The sequence below is a fragment of the Lepisosteus platostomus genome, chromosome 11, assembly GCF_059453375.1.
Source record: "Lepisosteus platostomus isolate fLepPlt1 chromosome 11, fLepPlt1.hap1, whole genome shotgun sequence".
Taxonomy (NCBI): domain Eukaryota; kingdom Metazoa; phylum Chordata; class Actinopteri; order Semionotiformes; family Lepisosteidae; genus Lepisosteus; species Lepisosteus platostomus.
The window spans coordinates 46,231,398-46,255,856 of NC_142621.1; the positions used below are offsets into that span (position 1 = coordinate 46,231,398).

General features: G+C 44.5%; 1 protein-coding gene across 1 annotated transcript in view; it reads left to right on the forward strand.

Moving 5' to 3' along the window:
* Positions 1 to 24,459, forward strand: part of mgat5b (alpha-1,6-mannosylglycoprotein 6-beta-N-acetylglucosaminyltransferase B) — an 89,761-nt gene that overhangs the window by 11,373 nt on the left and 53,929 nt on the right. The window contains exon 3 of the mRNA XM_088600051.1: positions 19,099 to 19,243. Within this exon, the coding sequence (XP_088456177.1) occupies positions 19,099 to 19,243 (145 nt within the window). The remainder of the gene's footprint in view (positions 1 to 19,098; positions 19,244 to 24,459) is intronic.

Consider the following 24,459-nt stretch of genomic DNA (forward strand, 5'->3'; position numbering starts at 1 on the left):
GCTACCCAACCAGCTACTCAACCAGTAAGCACTTTGTATGCCAATAAAAGAATACTGGAAGCCAGTGCAGTGAGGCCACAGTGGGAGTAGTATAGATAGATAGATAGATACTTTATTGATCCCGTGAGGGAAATTGCAGTGCAACAGCAGCTTAACACACACAACACAGCCACAGTGTAACGAATTATATACTAATAGTACAATACATACAATACAATACAAGAGTTACTCACAGTCCGGACACACAAGAGGAAACTAGAACAGAACAGTACACAGAAAATCGTATCACACGTATGAATATAAATATAGATGTAACCATAGATATAAATATAAATATAAATGTATTGCACAGGTCCCTGGCATATATTGCACAAAAGTGGTTGTAAACGGGAAAAAGAAAAAGAAAAAGAAAGAGAACAGATGTAGCAGTATATGTGTATATGCGTTTAGTCCAGAAACAGGTCACTGTCGCTGTTGCCTCTGCCAAGACGCAAGGTGGATGCGTTGTACAGTCTTATGGCAGACGGCAAGAATGACCTCCTGTAGCGCTCCCTGTCGCACCGTGGGTGAATCAGTCTATTGCTGAACGTGCTCTTCATTCCTGCAAGCCTGTCATAGAGGGGATGGGAGAAGTTGTCCATGATGGCCTCCAGTTTGGACATCATTCTCCTCTCAGCCACTACCTCCAAGGGGTCCAGGTCAGACCCAATGACAGAGCTCGCTCTCCTGATGAGCTTGTTCAGCCTTTTGGAATCTACTGCTCTAATCCCAGAGCCCCAGCACACCACTGCGTAGAAAATGGCACTCGCTACCACCGACTGATAAAACATGTGTAGCATCTTACTACACACATTGAAGGACCTGAGCCTCCTCAAGAAGTAAAGTCGGCTCTGTCCGTTCTTATAGATGGCCTCGATGTTCTTAGACCATTCCAGTCTATCGTCGATGTGCACTCCCAGGTACTTGTACGAGTCCACCATCTCCACGCCACTCCCATGGATGTAGACAGGAGTAGGTTTGACCTTTTTCCTCCTGAAATCTACCACCAGTTCCTTTGTCTTTGTAACATTCAGTTCCAAGTGGTTCACCCCACACCACTCCACAAAGCTGCTGACCAGTCCTCTGTACTCCTCCTCCTGCTCACCCTTGATACATCTCACAATTGCAGAGTCATCTGAGAACTTTTGCAGGTGGGATGACTTTGAGTTGTACTTAAAGTCCGAAGTATAGAGGGTGAAGAGGAATGGAGAAAGAACTGTCCCTTGAGGTGCCCCTGTGTTACTCACTACCAGTTCAGACACGCAGTTCTGAAGTCTCACAGACTGTGGTCTGCCCGTCAGGTAGTCAGTGATCCACGAGGTCATGGAGGCATCGACTTGCATCTCCTCCAGCTTCCTCCTTAGAAGTAAGGGCTGGATGGTATTGAAGGCACTGGAGAAGTCGAAAAACATGATCCTTACAGTGTTGCCAGCCCTGTCCAGGTGTGAGTAGGCCCTTTGCAGCATGTAGATGATCGCATCCTCCACACCAACACTGGGCTGGTAGGCAAACTGTAGGGTGTCCAGTGATGAGCTGACCATGGGTCTCAGGTGGGATAAGACCAGTCTCTCCAGTGTCTTCATGATGTGAGAAGTCAGTGCAACTGGTCTGTAGTCGTTGAGGACAGAGGGGCGCCCTTTCTTTGGTACCGGGACCAGGCATGATGTCTTCCAGAGCACCGGGACTCTCTCCAAGCGCAGGCTCAGGTTGAACAGTCGCTGGAGCACTCCGCTCAGCTGATCAGCACAGGCCCTCAGAACTCTGGGACAGATGTTATCTGGTCCTGTGGCCTTACCCCCGTGCAGCCTCTTCAGCTCCTTCTTCACCTGGTCAGCTGTGATGGTCAGCCTGGCCCGGGGGATGATGCTCATAGTGCTTTCAGTGCCGGAGGTGTTAATGGCGGAGGTGTTGGAGAGTGGCAGCTGTGGGGGATGGGTGGGTGAGCAGCCGTCGGGGGTTGTAGCTGTAGGCGGCCATGTTTGTGGGGGGATGGAGGAGGTGTTGGGCAGTTGCAGCTGTGAAGGGTTAGGGAGCGTGTGGCTGTGGGGGGATGGGTGTTGCGCCACAGAGGACCCAGAATCAAACCTGTTAAAGAACTGGTTCAACTTGTTGGCCATCTCCAGGTTCCCTTCTGTTGCAACCCCAGCCTGTTTGAAGCCAGTGATCTCTCTCATGCTGCTCCATACATCTCTCACCCTATTCCTTTGCAGCTTGTCCTCTACCTTCCTCCTGTAGGCATCCTTGCTCTCTCTTAACTTCTGCTTTAGCTCCCTCTGTACACGCTTGACCTCTTCCTTATCTCCCCTCCTAAAGGCTCTCTTCTTGTCATTCAGAAGAGCCTTCAGGTCGCTGGTGATCCAGGGTTTGTTATTTGAAAAGCAGTGTACGTCTTTGGTGGGGATGGTGTTGTCTACGCAGAAGTTAATATAGTCAGTGACACAGTCCACCATGCTGTCTATGTCCTCCCCATGTGGTTCGCACAGCACATCCCAGTTGGTGGCCTCCAAAGCACCACGTAGATCCTCCATAGCCTCCTGAGACCATCTCCTCACGGTCCTCATGGTCACAGGTTGGCGCTGGACAATAGGCTTGTATAGTGGTGTAAGCAAGACAAGGTTGTGATCTGATCTGCCAAGGGGGGGAAGGGCTGTGGAACTATATGCATCCTTAGCATTGGCATATAATAAGTCCAGTGTTTTGTTTTCCCTGGTCGGGCACTTAACAAACTGGTGGAAAGTAGGCAGAGTGGTGGAAATGAGTATGAGCTCACTTTCGTTGTAACAGCCATGATCTGCACAGGTAACTATCATTTACAAAGTATTGCAGAGCATTACAGCAGTCCAGTCTTGATGAAATAAAGGTACAGTATTAACCGGGTACTCAGTGTCAAACAACGAGAGGAATAATCTACTTGCAGCAATGTTTCTAAGATCATAATATGTCACTTTGGTATTAAACAATTGGTTAAACTGAATATTGAAAGGACATGTTGGAATCACATAAAATACTAAAATGCTTCATTTAATATTTTCACAATTTAAATTGTGAAAATTTAAATTTACACAACCCTATCAGTACGGTATCGGTCATATGTTAGGTTAATGCAGGAAAATCCTGAGACATCCAAATAAACTTCAGCAAGACTGAAATAAAACAGTTGTTCTGGTTTAACAGAGATGGTTTTCTTTCTGAGCTCATCATATTTTATTACCAGACAATAATCCACAATAAAACCTGTTGAGTCCCGAAGGACACATACTTTACATAATATAACCACTTTGGTTACAGACTTCTCCTGGGAGAGAATGTCTTGAGAAAATATTATCTAAACCAGTCCAAAAACATTTCAGACAAAAATAATCATTTTTAAGAAATACGTACATTAAAATGTTGTGGCTTTAGCAAAGATTCCTCACCCTGAAACAGTGTCTTCTGATTTTCATGCCAGGTGAGGTGTTCATCACAGGCTAATTGGTGTCAAATGGAAATTATTAACTGCAGTTCGGGGAGGGATAACAACAATTCAATCTCACACAGCTGCAGCTAATCACCATCATCACCAACCAGCTACTTCAACTGAGCTCAAACACCTCCCTTCGCACTTGTCTCAAGAATCCCCCCTGTTGTTGTTGTTGTTTTGTCACCTTGCCACTTTGCAATTGCTTCTTGTTTCACTCCTCTTAATGGGGTTCAAGCCTCTGCATCCTGGCCTGACCAGGAGGCTGCCATTAACCAAGTGGGCTTTGCCAACCTCATCTCACCAAGTACAGTATTCCTAACATTCACAGAGCATTCAACCGCGGATGTTCTTGTCGCTAGTGAACTTCCTATTGGGTGCAGCATCAGAAGTTTGCCTTTGTCTTCTAAGAAGTCGAATAGGGTTGGTAATTGGAGTCAGCTGTGTATTGTCTTCTGCGTTTCACAGCTGCCCTCACTGGGGTGCTCTGCCTGAAATGTAATCAACTGGACCTCTGCAGAAGGACAAAACCCTCATAGTGGAGTTGTCTGAGAGTGGCATTCCCACCTGCATCTGTTCATCCACTGATCAACTACTAATGAACGAACTGAGTCAGAAATAAACACAAGCTAATTTTTGCATCGTGCTCTCTGTGCTGTAGTACAGGTAGCTGGGAACAGTACCCTTTGTACAGAGTATTTTTGACACCAAGGACTGACTGAAGAAACTGGTGTTTAAGTTATTTTTAGAAAAGCAGGCGATTTTACAGAGAACATTTACTTCCTAAGCTTTTAGGCTAGTTGATTGGGGTCTTAATGATAAAAAGAAAACAAACAGTTTTATCCTGTGTTTTAGTGCCTCTGAAGACCAATGTGCAGCAGATGTGGAAAGGAAATGGTTTTTCTGTGCATTACTGAAGCATGTTAAATGGGCTTCAGAAACAGTGTCCAGAGAATTCTGTAGATTGATTAAACGTCCTGGGAATGTACTGTTACCCTAATAAAGCAAATGGTTTTACTGGCTCAGTTAGTTATTGCTCCCCTTATTGGAAAAGGAATTAGTGTGTTCCCAAGAAAGGCCTTTTAAAGATGTACACGGTTTTTAGCAAAGAGCTTTTAAGTGCTCTTCACCACAGTGTTGAATTGGTCATGCATTCTCAACTGTGGATTGAGTTACCCATGCTGAATGTTAAAACACAGTGGACCATTACAGCAATGCTATCTTCACATGCATACTGTACTGTATGTCCCTCTATTTCCAAAACCTTGGTCAGCCATCATCAGAAAGCCTCACATTCCTGCCAGGAATGCCCTTGAGTGTATCCTGGAACTGTAAAGCATGTCCAAGACCCTGGGCCCTGATCAGTCCATTGCAGGGTACACACACTCACACATACTGTACAGTTCACGCACATGAAAACAGGTACACAACATCACTCCCCCAGCATGTCTTTCCATGGTGAAAAACAAACTGGAACAACCAACAAAACCCCCTGTGATCACAGAGAGAGTGTGAAATCCCCACACAGAAGGCATTTTATTCCACAACTGAACCCAGGGCCAGAGAAGTAGGAGCCACTCTTTTTTCCCCCAATAACTGTGTTATTATTAAGGTATTAATTTAATTAATTTATTGAGGGCGCTAAATAACATTTGTTGGACTGTACTCAGTCCAAAATTCTCTTTTACTCCTCTAACTGCACCTGCATTTGTTCTAAGACAGGGTAATTAAAATTAAAATATAAGACAAAGGGTGAGTACATATTTCTGCACTTCCATTGACTCCAATAGAGTTTTCCAAAAAACACTCCACATGTGTCTTACTTTAGGTACTTTACTGGATATTTTAACTCCAGTTTGACTGTTTAACATCTAAGATGTATGCATGGCATTTTAAGGTTTAATGAATGTTATTTACTCTACGGAAGCAAAATAAGTGAATAACCTTGTTGGAGATGAGAGGTGTCAGCACTTGAGTGCGATTATGTGAGCCTGATCCAAGAGTCGATTCACATGAGAATGTAATTGGAACAGTAGTATTGTGATTTCCTAGCTGTTTCAAGTTGAGAGGAATGTGTTTTGGAGTTTGAGAAAGCAGCTGAAATGGCTGGTAAAGAGATTAAATAATGACAGGATTGTGGTGCTGAAAAGGAACGTGTCGTTTTCTGATATTCCAAGCGAAACGTTGACGTTAGCTGGTTGCCTCTGTTCTCCAAGCTCATATAATGTCAGAAGGAAACCACGGGAGTTCCTCTTTGGATCTTTTTTACAAGCATTAAGCGTGAAAATCAGACTCCTCGTATTGCGCAGTTACAAAGGTTTTGATTCTGATCTCATGAAAACATGTGAGCAGCTGTGAGATTGGATATGCAGCTTTTGCTGCTAAGAGAGACTCAAAATTTTTAGAGCGGAGCTCGATTCATCTCAGATTTTTATGAGTCAGGCTGGGTTTATGTTCATTCTGACGTGGAAAAGAATCTGACTCCTCAAGATCTCGGCGGTATTCCAAGACAATCCGATTTTCCTACACAGGTTGCAGGAAAAGTCTTCGTTTCAGTGCCCCTCAAGAAGCCTCAAGATGACCTTTCTTTTATGCAAACGCCCCCCTTAAATTCACTTCACAATTATAGGCAGTGGTTCTCATGAGAGCCAGTGTCCTCAGGCTTACCAGACACTGAACCGCTCATCCATGTTGGAATAGGCTGTTGTTTGGGAGGTCGACCCGTTCTCCAGCATGCAAATTAAATTGAGCCCCAGGACACCTTCTCATCCCCAATGCTAATGTTTGACAGCTTTGGAAAGACGAGCTCAGTGATCCTCACTGCTGTTCTTCGACAGCCCGAGCCCTACAGGTTTCATAGTTACAGTAACTCAATAGTAATTTAGACCTGTTAAAGCAGCAGCTGAATCAGGTGGGAAACATGTACCAAGAGATTTCACTGGAATTATATCCAGTCTGGCTAATCCAAGATGTGCTTCAAACCCAGAGAGACCAGTCAGGATTGTGTACTTCCTCTACACAAGATACAGACATGGATTTGTACAGTGTGTGATTTTCTGTCAGCAAGAGCTTGTAGTCTGAGTGTTAAAAGATGCCTGATGACGAGCAATGGTTTGACAGGATGCGACTATAAGTGGTGTGCTTGAAAGGAGATTTGCCCCTGCAGAGGAATCGAGAGGTGAGAGGGACTGGGATTAACCTGTGCAAACTCAGAATTGTGGTGATCTTCAGGATAAGCATTCTTCTTGAGATACGTGGGACATGAGCACAGTTATGTGTGTTTCTCCTGTGTGCTTACAGTACGTCCTTAAAGAAACTGTAAAATATAGACTCTCCACCATCTGCATAGAGAGCATGCTCAGAAGAGACAGTGAATTATTACTTGCCAAACTCAATCTGTTAATGATCATTCAATATACAGCTGTATTAGTAAATGCATTCAGACAGCATTCGACAGGGTCATCTGTTCCCTATCGAATCTTTGAATTTCAATAAATGAGCAGTTGGCGTGCATGAATGTCGATTAGAACGGTTGATGTCGTTAGCTAGATCATTAGGAAGGACATCGGGATTATTGCATTTCAGAATGGAGAGAACATTAAAGCCATCAGCCCCACTGTTAACTGCCTGCATCGCTTACATCACTGTCAGAACATCATAACCACATTACTATCAGATACCACCAGGAGGAAGGCAGCCAACCAGAACACATTACATTTCATGTAAGTGCCAGATCTGGCTTTAGATAATTTAGAGCTTTCAAATCAACACCACACCGGCATGGGGAATAGATTACAAGCAGACAGAGAGGGAGAGTTTTAAAAAGCTGCTATACACCTCATGCACGGTGCCTCATGCATGCCTATCATGACTCTATGCTTTGCCTGTAGCGGGCATTTGTTTCTTATTGCATCATACAGCTTTCCAGACTGTGCACGATTTTCCGTTCAAATGGGTTGTCTATTTTTTTTTCTTTTCTGAGCTTTGTGTTTCTCACAGACTCTACTGAACACATGGTAGGACTCAGCTGTGCTGCAGTAAACATTCTAATGGAAGCTGATTGTTTGTTGTGTCAGGCTAAGAATTCAAAGCAAGTCTTGCAAATTGTACTGACTGGAGTGTGTGTGTGTGTGTGTGTGTGTGTGTGTGTGTGTGTGTGTGTGTGTGTGTGTGTGTGTGTGTGTCCGTGCATTTCAGTGCCTTTTTATTTCCTAGATTTGTAAAGGAGCCTAGATGAACATATGGTTGCTGAGCTTAAGAAACGTAGTCTGGTTAGATTTGCTTATCCTGCAGTTATTACAGGAAACGTAACGGTACAATGAAACAATGAATACTCTGTGATGACTTTTCTGCGTAGCTTCACCAGAATATCTCAGTCTTGGAGCTGAGCAAATACCTGGGAGGAGAAAATAAACAGTGTGGAAGCATACAGTGTATTGAACTGCCATTCTGTCAGCCACCCGGTCAACCAAAGCACACTGAAGTAACTATAGAGGGTCTTGCTCATCTTGATTTTTGAAGATTTCTCAATCTCCCTTTTCTGCAGACAGTATGCCCATTGCCACATGCATCTTCTGCTACAGGATGTCTCAGAGCAGTCTTTTCATTTCTTCTCTATTTCTTTATAGAACTGCTGTAGGAAAATAAAGTGCCTGGCCAGTGAAGTGTATTATTGAGCGTACCTCGAGTGCATTGCCAGAGCTTTTAGCACAGGCTCTCTCTGACAGATGCTAATTTTTGTACCGAAGGGTGAATTATTGAGGCAGATGCAAAATCATAAAAGAGGTCGCTACATATAGAAAGGAAAAGGTTTTGACAGAAGAACAGGCTGAGTGCGGTGGGAAGGAGGCCGTCTCTACATCCTTCACCGCTCCCTCCACGCCGCGGGATCTGGCCTGTGGTCCTCCAGGCGCCCAGAGGCTGAAAGAGCAAAGTCTAGGGCCCCAGGTGTGCTTCTCTGGCCATCACTTCCCCCTGCCTCGCCTGCGACTGCTCATGGAAGAGAGCAGTATCTTGAACTTATCCCCTGCGCAGCGCATGATGTTAAAGCGCAGGTTTCGCAGAGAAAGCCCTGCACAGCGGGCACACACAGAAAATGAGCACAGGTAATTAAATCAAAACGCTCTCGCAGTGTCACTTGTGATATTTAGGCTGAAGAAGAGCCCCATTTCTTATTGCTGCGGCACAGCCCGTTGGCTGAAGAGAAAAGAGACTGGAAGTCTGTGGTTTCAAGAAGGAAACTCACACATCCTTGTTCGTCCCCTTTGGGTTCTGTTTATCTTCGAATCTGAATTAACAGCCCAATAAACGCACAATGAAGTAAGTTTACCCCTTTGAGTTCTGTTTGTCTTTGAGCTCTGCAAAAAATGAATTCACTTTCCTATCCTTGGGGAATCCCTCTGCTGTAGGTCCCCCCTCCTGGAGCTCCTACCATTCTTTTTAAAACCTCAGGGTATAAATAATGAAACGGTTTTCTCCGAACACTCCTGGCTGAGAGGCCTTGCCCGCTTCTCTTCCCAGCGCTGCACACAGGATCATCAGGAGGTGTCAGGGCCCAGCTCTTTGCCTGCCAGGATCTGGGCGCAGAAGGGCTGTGGGCATCTTTGTGTTGAACCGGCGCCAGAGACGGGTCCTGGAGCCTCTGTGATGAAACAAGGCATGCCAGTGCAGAGGCTGCCCCTCTCCCTCCCGGCTGCCTGCCCTGCTGCGGCGCCACATTCCCGCCTCCTCTCGGATTCATGTAACTGCGCACGGCGAATTAAACCGCGGGCTCTGATGAAGTCGAGGGGAGGCACAAGGTTGCAGTGAATCAAGTAGGAATCAAGATGCTTATAAAGGGCTGTCAAGCACTCCTCACACTCTCTCTGCCAGCGCAGTCGTGCTCAGGTGAAGGAGCTGTAATTGCAACGTTTCTTTGGCTCGCTGTGGTAATTAGTTTTAAAAACTGTAACCGGCAAAGTCCCTGCAACATGCTGTCTCGCTAAAGCTTTACACAGCTTTACAAAGAAAAAGTGTGGCCCTGCCTTTTCTGTGGGTCTTAAAAGCCTGGAAGACGTGCTTTTACCTGCGTTCCTTTACTGGAAAGAACAGTACGATGACGATTTGTTGTTGCACGAGATGTTTCCAATATCTGCTGCATCCCATTCACTTTTAATTTTTCCCTTAATATTTTCCGACTTCATCACGGACGTTTGGACAACCTAAAATCTGCAATCCATTCTTCCAAATGATCCAGTTTCTCTGAGCTTTTGAATGCTGTGGTGCGTTAACTCTGCCACTGGATTTGTTAATCCCAGCTCCAAACGGTTGCGCTTTAAAATGACAGTTTCACACAAAGGCTATTAACAGAACCACTCTAAAACCTTGGAAGACTGTCTGTTCAGGGAAAAGATTCACAAACCAAGAAGGAAGAAAACTGCAAGGTGGTCCTCTCAGTTGTGTTTGAAGCTACAGACACTGTGTAAAAAATGCTGTCATGCTGTGTCTGCCCCTGTTCATCACTGGTGCTTCTGAAGAAGAAAAAGTGAGCCTGGACACCAAGAACTCATCACAAACAAAAGGGAGTGAGAAACAGGCAGCAGCAAATGTGTGCTGAGCCGAATTACAGAAATAGTTCAGTTTTTTTTCCACTGTCATCTGTTTTGAAAAGAAATTATACACAAAGGACAAATGACAGAAGTTGTCAGTCCTAATAGACCCCATTCTTAAATCTCCCTCTGGGTTTTGTATGGAATAAAGAAACTCAATTAGTTCTCCTACTAATGAATATTCAGGGATGAAAACAAATTAGCTGAGTGCATTAGGAGCTCAATTGCCGATCTGAGATCTGTAAATCTTTTACCCTGCCAGGAGTGTGCGTGGGGCGCCGGGCCTGGCCGTGCGAGAGTCTCTCCGCTTTGTGCTGCGTGATGGGCCTTCTTTTTAATTAGGCTGAAAAGGCAAAACAGGCAGACAAGCAAACACAGAGGCATCAAAACAGCACTTTTTCAAAAGTCGAAACAGGAGAGCAAGCCACGCGCGGGTGAAGGCAGGATGAGCGACGCCGGGGCCGCTCCGGAGGTGACAGACGAAAAGCGCAGGTGGAGGAGCTGCCCTTTGCGCGGAATGTTTGAGGTAGATGTTCTCATTTGCGCTAATCTCCACAATCTCAGTCCTGAAGGCTGGTGCGGCCCTGTCTGTGCTCCGCTCTCCCTTTCCACTCCGTCTCATGTTCAACACGCTGCAGCGCGCGTTCTTTGTGATCCTCCGCGCTGTTTTCCTGCCCGCTCGCTATTTTTCATCTTAATTAGGGAAATGCCGCAGCGCAATTTCTGGCTAATGAGCCGCTTTATGAAAAATCTTAGTGCCGTGCAGAGGGTGGTGAAGCCACATCTTCTCAGAGTTGCTCGATCCGTGGTCCCTCTTTCATCTAAAAAAGAACGAACGCGAGCAACTGCTTGATTTTTAGATTTAAATTGTAATTATCTTCGGCTAAATTTAGCCAATTGGTACCAATGACAAGTACTATAATATGATCGGCGCGATCAGCAATATGAAATGCCACAATTGCGGGATATTTCTCAGGCTGTGGGGGAATATTACAAAATATAATATAATATTAGTTGACACAATAATTTAGGAAGCTTGGCAGGAAGAAGGTACTGTGGTACTGTATCAATCCAGAGCCCGTTAACACGTTTCTCACGTTGCAGTAGTGTTTTTAATGGAATCTTCACAGTTAAGCTTCCTGAAGGCCAGTTATTATAATAATAACACACTGCAGTTCTTCTCCAGGTTAACATGTCCATATTAAGAAATGGATACTGTGTGAAGGCTTTATTTGTAAGTGCTCCGTTTTATTATCTGTAGCGATGAATAAGTGCAAGGAGGGATTATAAAAAAACAATAAACAAGTAGCCTTAGTTTATTTCAAGACATTTAAATCATAAAATGCCCCCTCCGTCCTGATACCTAAGCTGACTTCTGGAAGTCTCAGAGCTCAGCAGCACGAAGAATGAGTTCTGGCACACCGGTTTCCACGCCCAGAACAGCCACAATTTTCTGACAGTCGGCCTTTGCAATCTATGTTCCATCTGACTGGAGCTACAGAAACTAAAGAAAGACTGTCTCTTTGTATCAGTGCTAAATATCAGGTTGAGTGTTTGTTTCAAGGATGAAACGCTGCAAATCCAGCAGGGGAAAAATACTGTATGATAAGATACCAGCTTTGCAAGCAGTAATATGGACAGTGAAGATTCCCCCCCCCCAAAATGCTTGGTTGTTAGTCCTTCGCATGCTCATTCATTTCCCATTGTTGAACTGCAAATATGTATTTGTTCATAAATCCACAAACCTCTGGCTAGCCACAGTGGCGAAACTGGGCTTTTCTCTTTCCCCCTTTCCACTGGTGACTCGGTGTTCAGGTTTGTTGTGAGTATTATAGCAGCATCACTCAACAAATCTAATAAACAAATAAGGGGCAGAAACGGTTTCATTGCAGGGCAGTTTATTTCAGCTGCGCCATCATAGAAACATTTGCATTAGCTTAGAAGCTGAGCTTTCCATGCAGTATTTGACAAATTTCTTTCTAAGATCCATCTCCTATCCTGGCAGTGTAATCTTGTTGAGTCTAGACAGACTCATGCTGGCATATAAACAGTAACAGATTACTTAGCAATAGAAACAGCATACCAAATTATAGAAAGGGGAAGATGCATTAATTCTTAAAAGCGTTGATATGTATATACTAAACAAAGGACCTCAGTCTGTCTTTGTGTTGGAATGGTTTTTAATAGCCACTGCAAACAGGTTTGCAAAAAAAAGCATGAAAACGTCAGTAAAAACAAAAATAAAAACGCAGGCTCTCCTATTGGAACAAGTGAAGTTTTATTCCCTGCTGAAAAGAGAAGAAAAGAAACACAACGTTTCAGCTGTGGAGCCTTCTTCGGGTCTCTCCTATTGGGAATGCCCACAGGTTTGCCTTGTACCAAAAAGTACCCTTGAGACGGGAGGATTGGTTCTGATCTGTGATCTTTGCTCACTGAGAGAGAAGGCCCTAGCAGAGCACTGACAGTCCTTCTTGGACCCTTTGCGCCGCCAGCAGCTGTGCTTGAATGTTCTGGAACAGACGACCTGACCCAGAGTTCCAGTGCTTAATGGCAGCCTGTGTTACAGCTTCAGTGCTGCCTGTCTGACACATGGACAGGAAGTCCAGGAGGCTTGGGTTGCTGTGTTCCTGTGAAGACCTGAGTTTCAGGAAGGCAGAAGCACAAGAAATATAACTTGGTTTTTTGCCCCGTAGTTGTACTGTATATTGATCTGAGGATGTCATCCAGCTTAATCCCGGGGCATCAGGTTCTGCAGCAACCTGATTGAGCAGTTTATTTTCCAGTCATCCACCCCCCTTTGTGTAAAGAACCGTTTCTTATTTCCTGTGCTAAAGGCACTTCCTCTTAATTTTCAGCGCTATCCTCAGGTCCGTGTTTGACTGGCAATCGTGATGTGAACGGCCTGATAAAAAAAGAGAGTTTACTGTCTTTCAGGTGCACATGCTGGCAGGTGAGGAATTGGTTTGACTTCACCACCTGTCTCCCTCTCCAGCTAGCATCAGGTCTCTCTGCACAGAGCCTAGGGAAGATTCTCTCTGGGAATGTCAAGAGTGGGCTTATATTGTATGGGGAAAAAATGTTTGGTTGTGGTTGTTTGAATTTTTTGGAAATAGGGGCTTCCTAAGGAAACGAGAGCCCATTTTGAGAAACTGGATTTAAACTCGGAGCTGCAAAAAAAAGTAAGAAAGAACGACAATGAACATTTATTGCTGTTTTAATGATTTAATGTGTTCAGGCAGTGGAAGTAAATGCTTAGAGCATCAGTGATAGTGCTGCAAAGTGATGTGGTTTATCCCCTCCATTCTTTGTCCTCTGCTCAGTGCTGCTGCCTCTCTGCAACTGTCTGCAGCCCCCCTGATGCCCCCCCGTCCTCCCAGCCTGGTGTCAGTTATGAATTCTGTTGCACTGTGAAATAATGAATTCACTTTATCAGCTGTCTGAAAGCATGGCTGCAGCTTTACAGATGTGCTAATAACTATATTATGGGGGCATGATGTGCTATTTTTTTTGTATCTGCCAGAATATACAGTCATCAACAACAGGTTTGACAAAACCTTTGCAGATGGTGTGCAAATTGAATATTTGTGGCACTTGAGATAATTTGTATTTGTTTGGGGAAGGATAGTAAACGAGGCTGTAACAAAATAAATAATAGCTACGTACTGTCCCCTGGCTGCACTGCCTTACAGAGCACTTAACGCACATGGGATGCAAATTTGCGTCTGTTGGTTTATACGATGCTAGCTCTGAAAGAATGGGCTCACTTAAAGGCACAGGGGTCTCTCGAAACAAATTTGAATCTTAAAACCACTTAATGCTGACAAGGGTGTAATTTAGACTGAATTTCTTTCAGGAACCCAAGTTATAATTTTCTGCTTTGCCCAGGACCCTTGTGAATGGAAAAGCTTTATTAAGCATAATCATAAAGTAAAAAAAAAAAGACTGCCTGGCAGGCATGTACATTAACTTGCATGAGTTCCTGTTTAATTAAATTATAAATCAGGGATAACAGGAAGCGACTACTGTTTGCAAGTGTTTTGCCAATGTGAGCACTAGAACACGATGTCTCTTTCTAGGGCAGTTCATTTCTGTGCAGTGGCTCAAAGGCTCATTGTGTAATTAGAGGAACAGGTGATTTCCCACTTTTAGTTACTGTTTTGTATCATTGTTGATATAGTTGATACAGTTATCTATAATGAACTGTCTTTAAATGATAAAATGGAGATCACAAGACTTGGAGAGGATTGTCACAAGCATCCTCTGTGTGTGTGTTCCAGATTTTTCATGAGGTTAATGACGTCTTGTGATATTGTCATCAGTGTCTTAATAACAGGTTGTGATTGTCTTTAAAAATCCACACAGATCTGTTGCTTGACAGATTAAGGCGCACGATGCATGAAACACTGGGATTCAGGACAAACGCCCGTTACTGTCTGTTTATTGTGCCATGAGTAAGACTATTTATCAGTACGGCTGTAGCAGGTTTGAAATGTCAATTCAATAAACCTTATCTCTTGGCCAGGCTCGTGGCAGGTGCAGAAACCGGGGGTCAGTGTCACGGAAAGTGAATATCTACACCACTGCCTTGGTCACGCCGCGCGCTGATAAACACAGCGATATTGAGCCCATGAAGAAATCGATGCCCGTTGCAAACATGGGGCCGATAAATACCTGATGAGCTCCAAAGCTTCCCCACGGGACTCTTAATGGTAATTCATACGATCTCTGGAAAAACGCTAATTCAGATGAAGAGCAGCTGGTAGCGAAGGCTGGAGAGACTACATCACACACCAAGATTCCAGCGAAGAACAGGAACTGTTGCACCTGCAGCACAGTTCACTCTGGCCATGGTGTGTCAGTGCAAGCCTCTCGGAGATGTAAACTTCTTAAAGCTTCTAGGCAGAAAAAGGGAGTAAGGGCCATGTTCTGAAAGCTTCTTTTCTTCCCTGGAAGAAGCACCTTTAGTTGATCCCTGTTAACCTGTTTAGCTTTACTCCATGCTAGATTTAAGGAATGTTTTGGACTCGGGGTATCGGACTCCTTCAGATCAACTTTCCTTCTAAGTTGACCAACTGGAAGTCCTTTCTTTAAACTTACAGGGTGATGACCTGTAGCACCTGTTACCTGTTGGTTTACACAGGGAGTTCTTATTGTCCTGGTTTTCAGGTACTGGATGACTGCAGTGCTTAAAGGCTAATTTTTCTTTTGATTTCAAACACCAGGCAGCTCAACACCTCCATACCAGGACTAAAGAGTCATTATCTGAGTATCAGCCCAGCTGATGACCTGACCCATGTGTTTGAAAACTCTTCTTGTGAAACTCTTCTTCACTGCTCTGATCCAACTGAAACTTGGAAGATTTCAATTTCAAAAACAAAGCTTTTCAAAAGTGGCTCCTAAGATGGTACTAAAATTATTTTTGTGCTCGCAACGTTTGGCCCTTTAAACACATTACTCAAAAACTGTGCAGCCATTTCATTCCAGATTTTAGAGCTATTATTCTGGTAGAGGTTAAAGTAGATGAATATATGTCAAAATGGGGTTCCTGCATGAATTTAGATGGCTGACTTAATTGTTGTTTCTTATTTACTCCCCCCACACACATATTACAAATAATTTATCAAATATTTCTGAACACATCACGATGCAGTAGTCTCGAGAATGTGCTGTCTTTTTTTCACAAAGTAAATTAATATACTCAATGAATAAATCTACTAGGACAGAAAAGGACATTATTCATATTTCAATAACACAAATGAAAATTAAATGCAAAACTTCCATAAACCTTCATTACTAAAAATACATTTGCTTCCCACACAGCTAGGGCCATTTGTCAAGTGAATGTGTACAGATGGCTCTGGGGGTCTGCTCTAATGATCTAAAGAGCAATGGCTTAGGAATATCAACGCTCTCGAAATTTCATATTTATCTCCCTGGAGTTTTTCCCAGGAAGGTATTGATTGTCCTTTAATTTAGCACTGCTGAATTCAGTGAATTTATGATGGATAGATGCTGGTGATTTAAATATGGGTCTTAATGAAATTCAGATACTTTGTTTCCAGTAGTTATATATTAGATCCTACCAGCAACCCGTCCACCCCCACCCCCCGGCTCATGTCTCGCGTTGGGTTCGCAATGTGGTCATGCTTTGCGGAGATCAGCCGGTGAAGCTTTTTGATTCAAATGGGAAATGAGAGTATGGTAAAAAAAGAGAATATAGCTGTGTTACATCGTGTCATAATTTTAAATGCAGCATCATGATATTTTTCTGACAAAGGATAGAAAATAAACAATCCTCTCTGGAGCACATGTTTGGTAGGACGGATAGTACTGCATCCTCACACATCCAGGCTCCTGGGTTTGACTATGGGGGTCTGTCTATAAGGAGTCTGCGTGGTTCACTCCGTATTACTGAGGATTTGCGGATGCTCTCATTTCCTCTCGCGTCCCACAAGTGTGGAATTGTCTCAGTACTGCCCAGCGCCCTTCGACTCGGAGACGACCCCAGATTGCCGTGACATTAGGATAATCGTACGTCTTATGACGGATGGATGATGAGGTGGGAACAGGCAAATGCTGTCAATACTTGTGGTTTCACTTCATCGAAATCCGAAATTAAGTTAGCATGTACTTGGAGTGTCTGGCTAGATTTCCTCCTGACCTTTACCAATCATGGCCTCCTAATAATCCCCATCTCTGAACTAGCTTCATCACTCTGCTCTCCTCCCCACTGAGAGCTGGTGTGTGGGGAGCGCACTGATGCACTTTGACTTCATTGCGTCATGCAGGTGGGTGTGGTACAGTACACCACAGTGCACTGTCTCTCCTTCTGGAGCATGAATAGGATCCCTCTTCAGCAGTAGACGCCTCTTTTTACACAACCTTCTGCAGCTCTGCCATTACATCTCCATCAGCTGTCAAGAGCTTGGGATCTTGCCATTTCCAGTCACTCCCTGCTGCCTCTTAAACATGTCGATGAAGGGGAGACAGGTTTGAGGGAGACGTACAGACGCAGAGTGGGCCTGTTTCAGAAGTGTGTGTGTGTGTTGGTGAAGAGGGTTTATAGGGAGGCGCCAGACAAATTTTCGCAGAAATACAAAACCAAGGTGAGGTGACATTGGAGGAGTGTGGAAAATGATAATTAATGCAAATGAATGGTAATTGATTTCAGAAAACATTGTAGATAATCCATTTGCATTTCCTTACTTCCTCCTGAAGGCAGAGCACAGCAGTAGGCCCCTGGCTTAAGATATTAAAGAGACAGCTATTGTACACATCTCCACTCAGCACTGCTGTCACACTGCGGGTTGTGGCTCAGGATCTCTGGCCATCAGCACCCGTGTTGCCTATTCCTTCGGTTACAGAGAGGATCGCTGCAGGGTGGGTATAACCAATATGTTCATGACAGCATCGTGATGAGCCCAGACAGGGCCCGGCTGATATATCCCAAGGTATGGAGGTAGAAAACAATGCTGAAGCATTAATGGTGAGGATAGTGTCTTGCATTTTTCCACAACCTTTGATTTCAAAGGATTCCAAGGTGCTTTACAAGCAGGAAGGGTCTCCCTTCCCCACAGCTCCTGAGTTTGATTAGCTTGTTGGGGCCCCTGCCAGAGTGCAGAGGCTGCTGAGTCCTGCACCTCTTAGGGCTGGTTCAGAGCTGGCCAGGGCTTCTTCAGATGGCCGTGACTCGGCGTGTGCATGTTGCCTTGTGGTATGACTGGTGGGGGCTGTGGGTGTCCTCTCTGTGATGCCCTGGCTTGCTGTTAGAGCTGTTAGAGCACAACACAGAGGGCGCACAGACAGGAAGCACTATAGGGTTGTACCGAGTCAATTAACAATTTGCAAGTGCAATTATTTCTTATCTACTTGGATCATTCATTGCACCTGCCTTGACATTTCTGACACCGGCCTTCAGCAGTGCTGAGCTGCTCCGTTTAATTTACTCCGTCTCCGTCATGAGGTTATTGACATACGGCTTTATTTGTAGGTGCATCGCTCTGTGCCAGAGTCTGACACAAACTCTTCTATCTGCTGAACCATTAGGAAACGATGCCAGAGGGGGAAAAATATTATCTGTTTTATGAACTTCCCAGTCAGCGGTACAATCAATCGTCTTGGTCTTCTTGGCTAATCAGCTGCCTTAAGATGCTCTGAGCAAACCTGCATTATTTAACAATAAGCTCAACAGATGAGGCCAGAGGGCTACAGGAACTTTCTGGGTCAAGAGCCAAATATCGAGGATAGCAGGGGGATAGTGAGAATCCACCAGGCTTTGTGGGTCCTTAAATCGTCAAAACTGAAAGTCTTGGAACAATTTGGTTTTGGGCACCTAGGCAGGTGAATTGTTCACTTACTGTAAGTGCTTTAGATATCATTAGAAATGGAACATTACAAGTGTGAAACCTGTACAAAATCCATGCTTTCCAGGTTCTCTTTTTCTTATGATTAATAAATCATATAATCATAATAATGATTACGCCACTGAACTGAACCCATTTAACTGACAAATTTAGCCCTTTTAATTTGCCGGGTGAAAAGATCTTTCTGGGTCGTTCAGCAGTACAGAGTCATGGATGATTAGAAGCGCAAAAGAAAGAAAAAACTTTTGGTGTGGTCCCTGTACAGTACTTCAGTCTAAAGCCTGATGCTTTTTTTATTTTATTCTCTAATGAAGGTTAAAAAAGACCTTGAAAAAAGACCTACATCTGGGAATTTGAAAAGACACAAAAGCAATTTCAGGCCAGTGCTTCATAAAGGAAAAGAGCATCAAGACAAGAGACCCAGTGCAATGCAGCTCGCTCAGGCTTGCACTGATAACAGCTTGAAATTGGGTCAGTCACTAACGACAATGGAGAAGGAGCTGCACACAGATTCCTTTAGAAAATGCAAGGAGCCGCGCCCACCACGCCGTTCTTCTGCTAATGCACTATTAATAGTGATGTTTTTAAGGAAATGATGAATTCCTCGATAGCAGCGTGAAGTGACATGACCTAAATATTTTTCCTTTTCCAGTGCTGGGGGGTCCGGAGTCCCGCGGGGTCCTGAGGAAGATTAGCGACATGCTGGAGGTGGTGATGAAGCGAGTAGACGCTCTGTCGAAGATGGGCAACATCAGCGACTCCAGGAGACTGGATGAGCTGAGCTCTGCTATTAACAGGTAGAATCAGGTGTCATCCCCAGCCACCTTCCTGTGCCTTGAGTCATCCTTTCAATGGGCACCTTCACTGGTTTCCCTTGCTTTTGGCATGTTTGTGAGGAGCTGATGGATATTGCACTTCTGATTCATATTCCTTGAATATTTGCCATTTGCTGTTTTCGTTGTACGCAGCATTGTTTTTATACCTTCTCTATTCTTTGTAGGCACCTCCTCTTTGCTGGAATGCGCAAATCCAGAGACAGGTCTGCATGTGAACACACTGCCAATTTGCCAGTCAAAAACAGCGATTGATTCCCCCCTTAATTAGAACTGAAGCAGACAAAACCCAGAAATGCGCCGATTTGTCTCACTTCAGTTTGCTTCTCTCTTCCCCTGTAGTGTCTTGATGGCCCCTTTTTAAAATCCCATCAGTGCAATATTTTAATGTCTTGCCCTCTTCCTCTCGCACTGGCCTGCCTGTCTACTGGGAGAGATGTATCCTGACCCAGAGTGACAGCAGTGGGCCGACTAAGAAAAACACACAAAAAAAGAGACGTGTGAGATAGGCAGGTGGGGGCAGTGGTGGGATACATAATTAACTGGTACTGCTTTTTGCTTTTTTCTATCAAACACATATGCTAGACTGTCACAGTGTCTGAAGGTTTCTCCATGATTGGTGTTTAGGGATGCAGTTCCTGTCAGCTGTGTTCTTGCCTTCAGATCTCAGGATCTACACCAATGTCTTCCTATGTCTGAGCTGACAGTCATACTGTAAATGTAAGCAAATTTCCAGTACTATTTAGGTCTGCAGTAATGTCTGGCTATGCTCCGTTGAGAAATACCTTATCTTGATGTTTCTCAAAATCAGGATGACCAATTGTGTATCCTGAATGACCGCTAAAACCAGTGCACCAGATATTTGCTGTTAACTCTCAAATCAGGGCAGGTGACACCCCCATCTGTACTGAGAATGTATTCTTTATGCCTACTGTACATGCCGAGACCCATTTCAGCCAGTAAGCCCATTCACGAACTACACAATATAAGAAGTTGATTCAGTTGAGAGCACTTTAAGAGACATCTTGATGCAGCTGATGTTTTCAAAATTACAGTCTGCTCGATTTCCTTTGCCTCAGTGTTCTCTGGTGTGTGACAGTGTGATGTTTTCTTCTTTTACTGCTTTCTTGATGCCTTTCGTGGTTTACCTGGAAACCTGAGCAGGAGCATAAACAAGCAACAATGCAAACTAAAGTACTGCAACTTGGCTGTCTGGGTTTACCGAACATGGGCCTGCAGTTGTGACTCTGCTCCTGGCTTTTAATTTGTCTCGCTGCTGGAGGGATTTCACCTGGCTGAACTGTAAAACCAAGGCAACACCTTGGATTAGGAGCCACAGATAGGCTTTGTAAATGCTTTATAAATGGAATATACCGTTTTTAAAGTATCAACAGAGTGATATACAGTAAATGTGATAATACCCGTCCTCTACTGTACATTAACAGGATGTTAGTAACCATACCCAAACCTGACCGTAGCCTATAGCTCTAAGCCTAGGGTGTACGGTACATAATATCTTTTCAAACTGTTAATAAGATAAATAACAGGTTTTTAAAGTAAAGTATTACCAAATTAAAACAAGGATGCGAGCACATACAGTAGGAGGAAATTCAGAGGAAGGCAGTCTGGAAGAGGAAAGGTTCAGTTTTACACAAGGAAGTGTGGCGTTTGGAGCAAAGTACCGAGCTGTGTTACACAGGAATCCCTCAAGAAACACGCGCATGAGGCGCTTGGATTCTCACGACAGAAGGGCTGCTTCTCTTCAGAGTTTTTCTCTGGTGCACACGTTCTTCCTGATCTGCTGTCCTGAGTGTGTCTGTGTCTGCGAGGAAATGCCCCCTCCGAAGTTTGTTCTTCCGGAGGGGTGCGGTTTATTGCTTCTGCAAGGAGGCAGCCCTCCCCGTCGACAACTGCGGGGCCGAGCCGAGGCCTACCCGCTGTGCGCACTGTGCTCGTGCCGCAGTCTCCATGGTGACAAAGACCCTTCAAACTCGGATGTCTGCTTCCCAGCTCCCCCCACTGCCAGTGGCCTCCTGGTACATTTAATTCTGTCTCTCTCTCACCACGGACATCGTATCATTTTGTTTACTTCAGTCCTTGGGCGGTTCTGCCCTGTTTCATCACAGAGTCAGTCTTACCTTCTCTGATGTACTGTATGGGGTCAAGGGTTGTTTTTTTTTACACTTGACAGCACTTAGAAGTCAGGTGAACACATAACACTGAAATAAGCAGATTAAGGGGTGCCTTTGTGTATTCTGCAGACCTCACTTTCTTAACAAAGGGCTTGTTCATTCCCCACAGACATTAAAATGCTGTTTCCAGTTGTATAATGATGTAGTTGTAAGTATTAATATGTGGGAAAACAAAGCATTTGTTGCTTATTTAACATTCATCCAATAGTGTTCACATCTACATGTGAGATTTTCTTTAACTGAAGTCTATATATTCTTAATATGAGGGTATCATAATCAAATGGAGAGAAAACAACCAGTGACAGACATAAGAAAAGCTTCTCTTTTTTTTGCTGTAGCACTGTAATTCTGGTGTCCTACGCTGACTTATACAGGCTGCAAGACAGGTGTTGACTTTTTAAACATCTGAGTGCGGACCTGATGCTTCAGCCAAAGTGAGCAGAAAACTGCCATCTGTGTGGAGAAGCACCACACAGGCGATGCAGCTTCCTCTGAGTGCTGAGTGTTCCCATCCATCTAGGGCTTACGACAAGTGTGTGTTCGTGTTGGATGATCCACGTGTCTTCCTGCGATCCTAAGGCCTTCCTTTGCCTTTGAGTCTTGGTTTTCCCCGCTCCTGAACCAGAGGGTCCAGAGGGAAGGAGGAAAGAGGGGTGTGAGCTCTGCTGCAAACAGCTGTGCTGATTGGCTCTGACACTGTGTGGTCGACAGTGCCGTAGCAAACAAACCCTCTCTGCCAGTGACTCTCATTGCCTCCGACACATGTGCTTGCAAGAAGCAATTGACTGTGATGTCTGAAGTCTGTGTCCGTGATTTGCCCGTAGGCCGTCCTGTTTTAGAAAAGGGTGAGATTGGAGAGCTCTTCAGATTTAGAGAACCTCCTCACTGCCTGCAGAAACGGCACGGGAGAGGTACTGAAGGTGTGCAGCTTAACAAAACAGAATATTCCAGCCTCAGACTCCTGGGCTTTGGAATTTGCCATATTATGCCATATCTAGTGCATGTACTGTATGTAAGTCATTACTTCAGGATGCCTTTAACCATATTAGCTCCTCAGGGCTGAATAGAGTGCATTAAGAAGCCTAATTCACAAACGCATTTGACAGACCTCCACATATATTTTAGAGTGCGTTTCCACGATGCCGTGGAATAGAGCCTAATGAATCTATGTAGCCCTGCTGCATGTGCTCCAGTTCACAGAGTACGTCTGTGGAGTCATGACAATGTTACCCATGTAAGGAGTGCAGCACTGCTCTGCCCTGGACGGGATGTGACCAGCGCAGCGCAGCGCAGCGCCACTCCCTGGCTGGTCTCTGCTCTGCAAACCTATCTGGGTTGCATGGGCGTGGCGACACTCCTGTAGTATGCTCGGTGCACGGAGACTCATCACCCTCGCACAGACCTGTCCCGACCTGTTTCCTATCTGAAGGAATCTCATTTAGCCATGGCTGAGGCTTTGATCTCTCCAAGTTTAAATACTGCGTAAGACAGCTCAGAGTTTTCCACTGCACATCTTAAAGGCCATTCTTTCTTTACACGGTTGTCTTTGGGTTAGCCCGCTGTTGTTCCACAGTAGCCGGCACATTATCATATGCCAAGACGCCAATATTCCTCCCTTAGTTCCTAATCCTATTAGAACGCTCATATCAGAGGTGTAGTAGAAGGTCGGGAATGGTCGGGAATGGTCGGGAATGGTCGGGAATTGTTGGGAACGCATACTCATGTGAGTGGAGTGACTGCAGGACACTCCTGTGAGCACACATGCTGACAGCTGGCATTTGAGAGAGTCGCTGCACTGGCTTAAAGGGGAAGATCTTTAAATCCCTTTTTAAGCCCTTTGCTGTGCTGTTTTGTAGGGAGGATGTGCCTCAAGGAACCCGTCATAAATGCCCAAGCTTTGCTGTAAGCCAGAGTGCTTTCCATCAGGGAGCACACTGAAATGTATCTAAGGAGACATGAACGTCAGAAGATCAATGGTTAAAAGCTTTGTCTTTTATCAGAACACAGCGAAATGATCTCCGTTGCTCAGTCTGGTTGCTCTTGGGTTTGCTGGCAGAACACAAAAGCACCTCATAATCTGGTCCCTGGCTCTTTAGCAAGGCCCCTTGTAAAATGTTTGGGCAGTCAGGGGATGAAAATTTGTAAGGAATCTGAAAATCATTTTATTTACAAGAGTGCAAGGCCCTAAAATTCTGGCGTTATTGTCTTGTAAAAACAAAAGCCAGTTCTGTCTTGCAAGCAGACTCCTGTAGGAAACCCCAGGGGAACTTGCAGAAACTAGGAAATCAGATACCAGCACCTCATACACCTACTGGGGCTGAAGTGAGAGAAGATTAGACAAATTGTCTTAACGAGAAACTTCTATTAGTTCTTGCTTTTTTCTTTTCAGTCCTTTGTTATTTTAATAAGCACATTAAAGAATCCTCACCTTCCAAGCATGCTTACCAATACATCTGTGCATTTTGTGCTAATAATTTACCAAAACAATTCCACATCCTGTATAATGATACTTCCTTCATATACTGTATATGGTGCTTTTCATCTCAAGGGAATTCACATACAGCAGGTACTACTATACTACTCCATCCACCAGTGAAGTGCAGCCCCCACCTGGGAGACACACAGCTGCCATTGTGCTTCAGGAGGTGAATCAAAAGGGAGCATTAGGAGCATTAGGAAGGCCAGAGTGTAAAAGTAGCAAGTGAAATTAACCCAGGACACAGGGTTTAACCTTACTCATTCAATGCAGTACTATGGCATCTTTAACGACCAAAAAGTCAGGACCTCAGTTTAATATCTCTGGACTGGGTAATTGGGTCGCTAATTCTGGTCCAGAGGAAAGATTGCTGCTCACTGATCTTTCAGTATCATCTTCTGTGGCAACCTGGTTTTCCTTCGATGTCTCCAATCCCAGTACTGAGCAAACCCTGCCTTGTTTAGCTTCTGAGAGCTGGGAAGATCAGGCTACAAGTAAGCGATGCTAAGGAA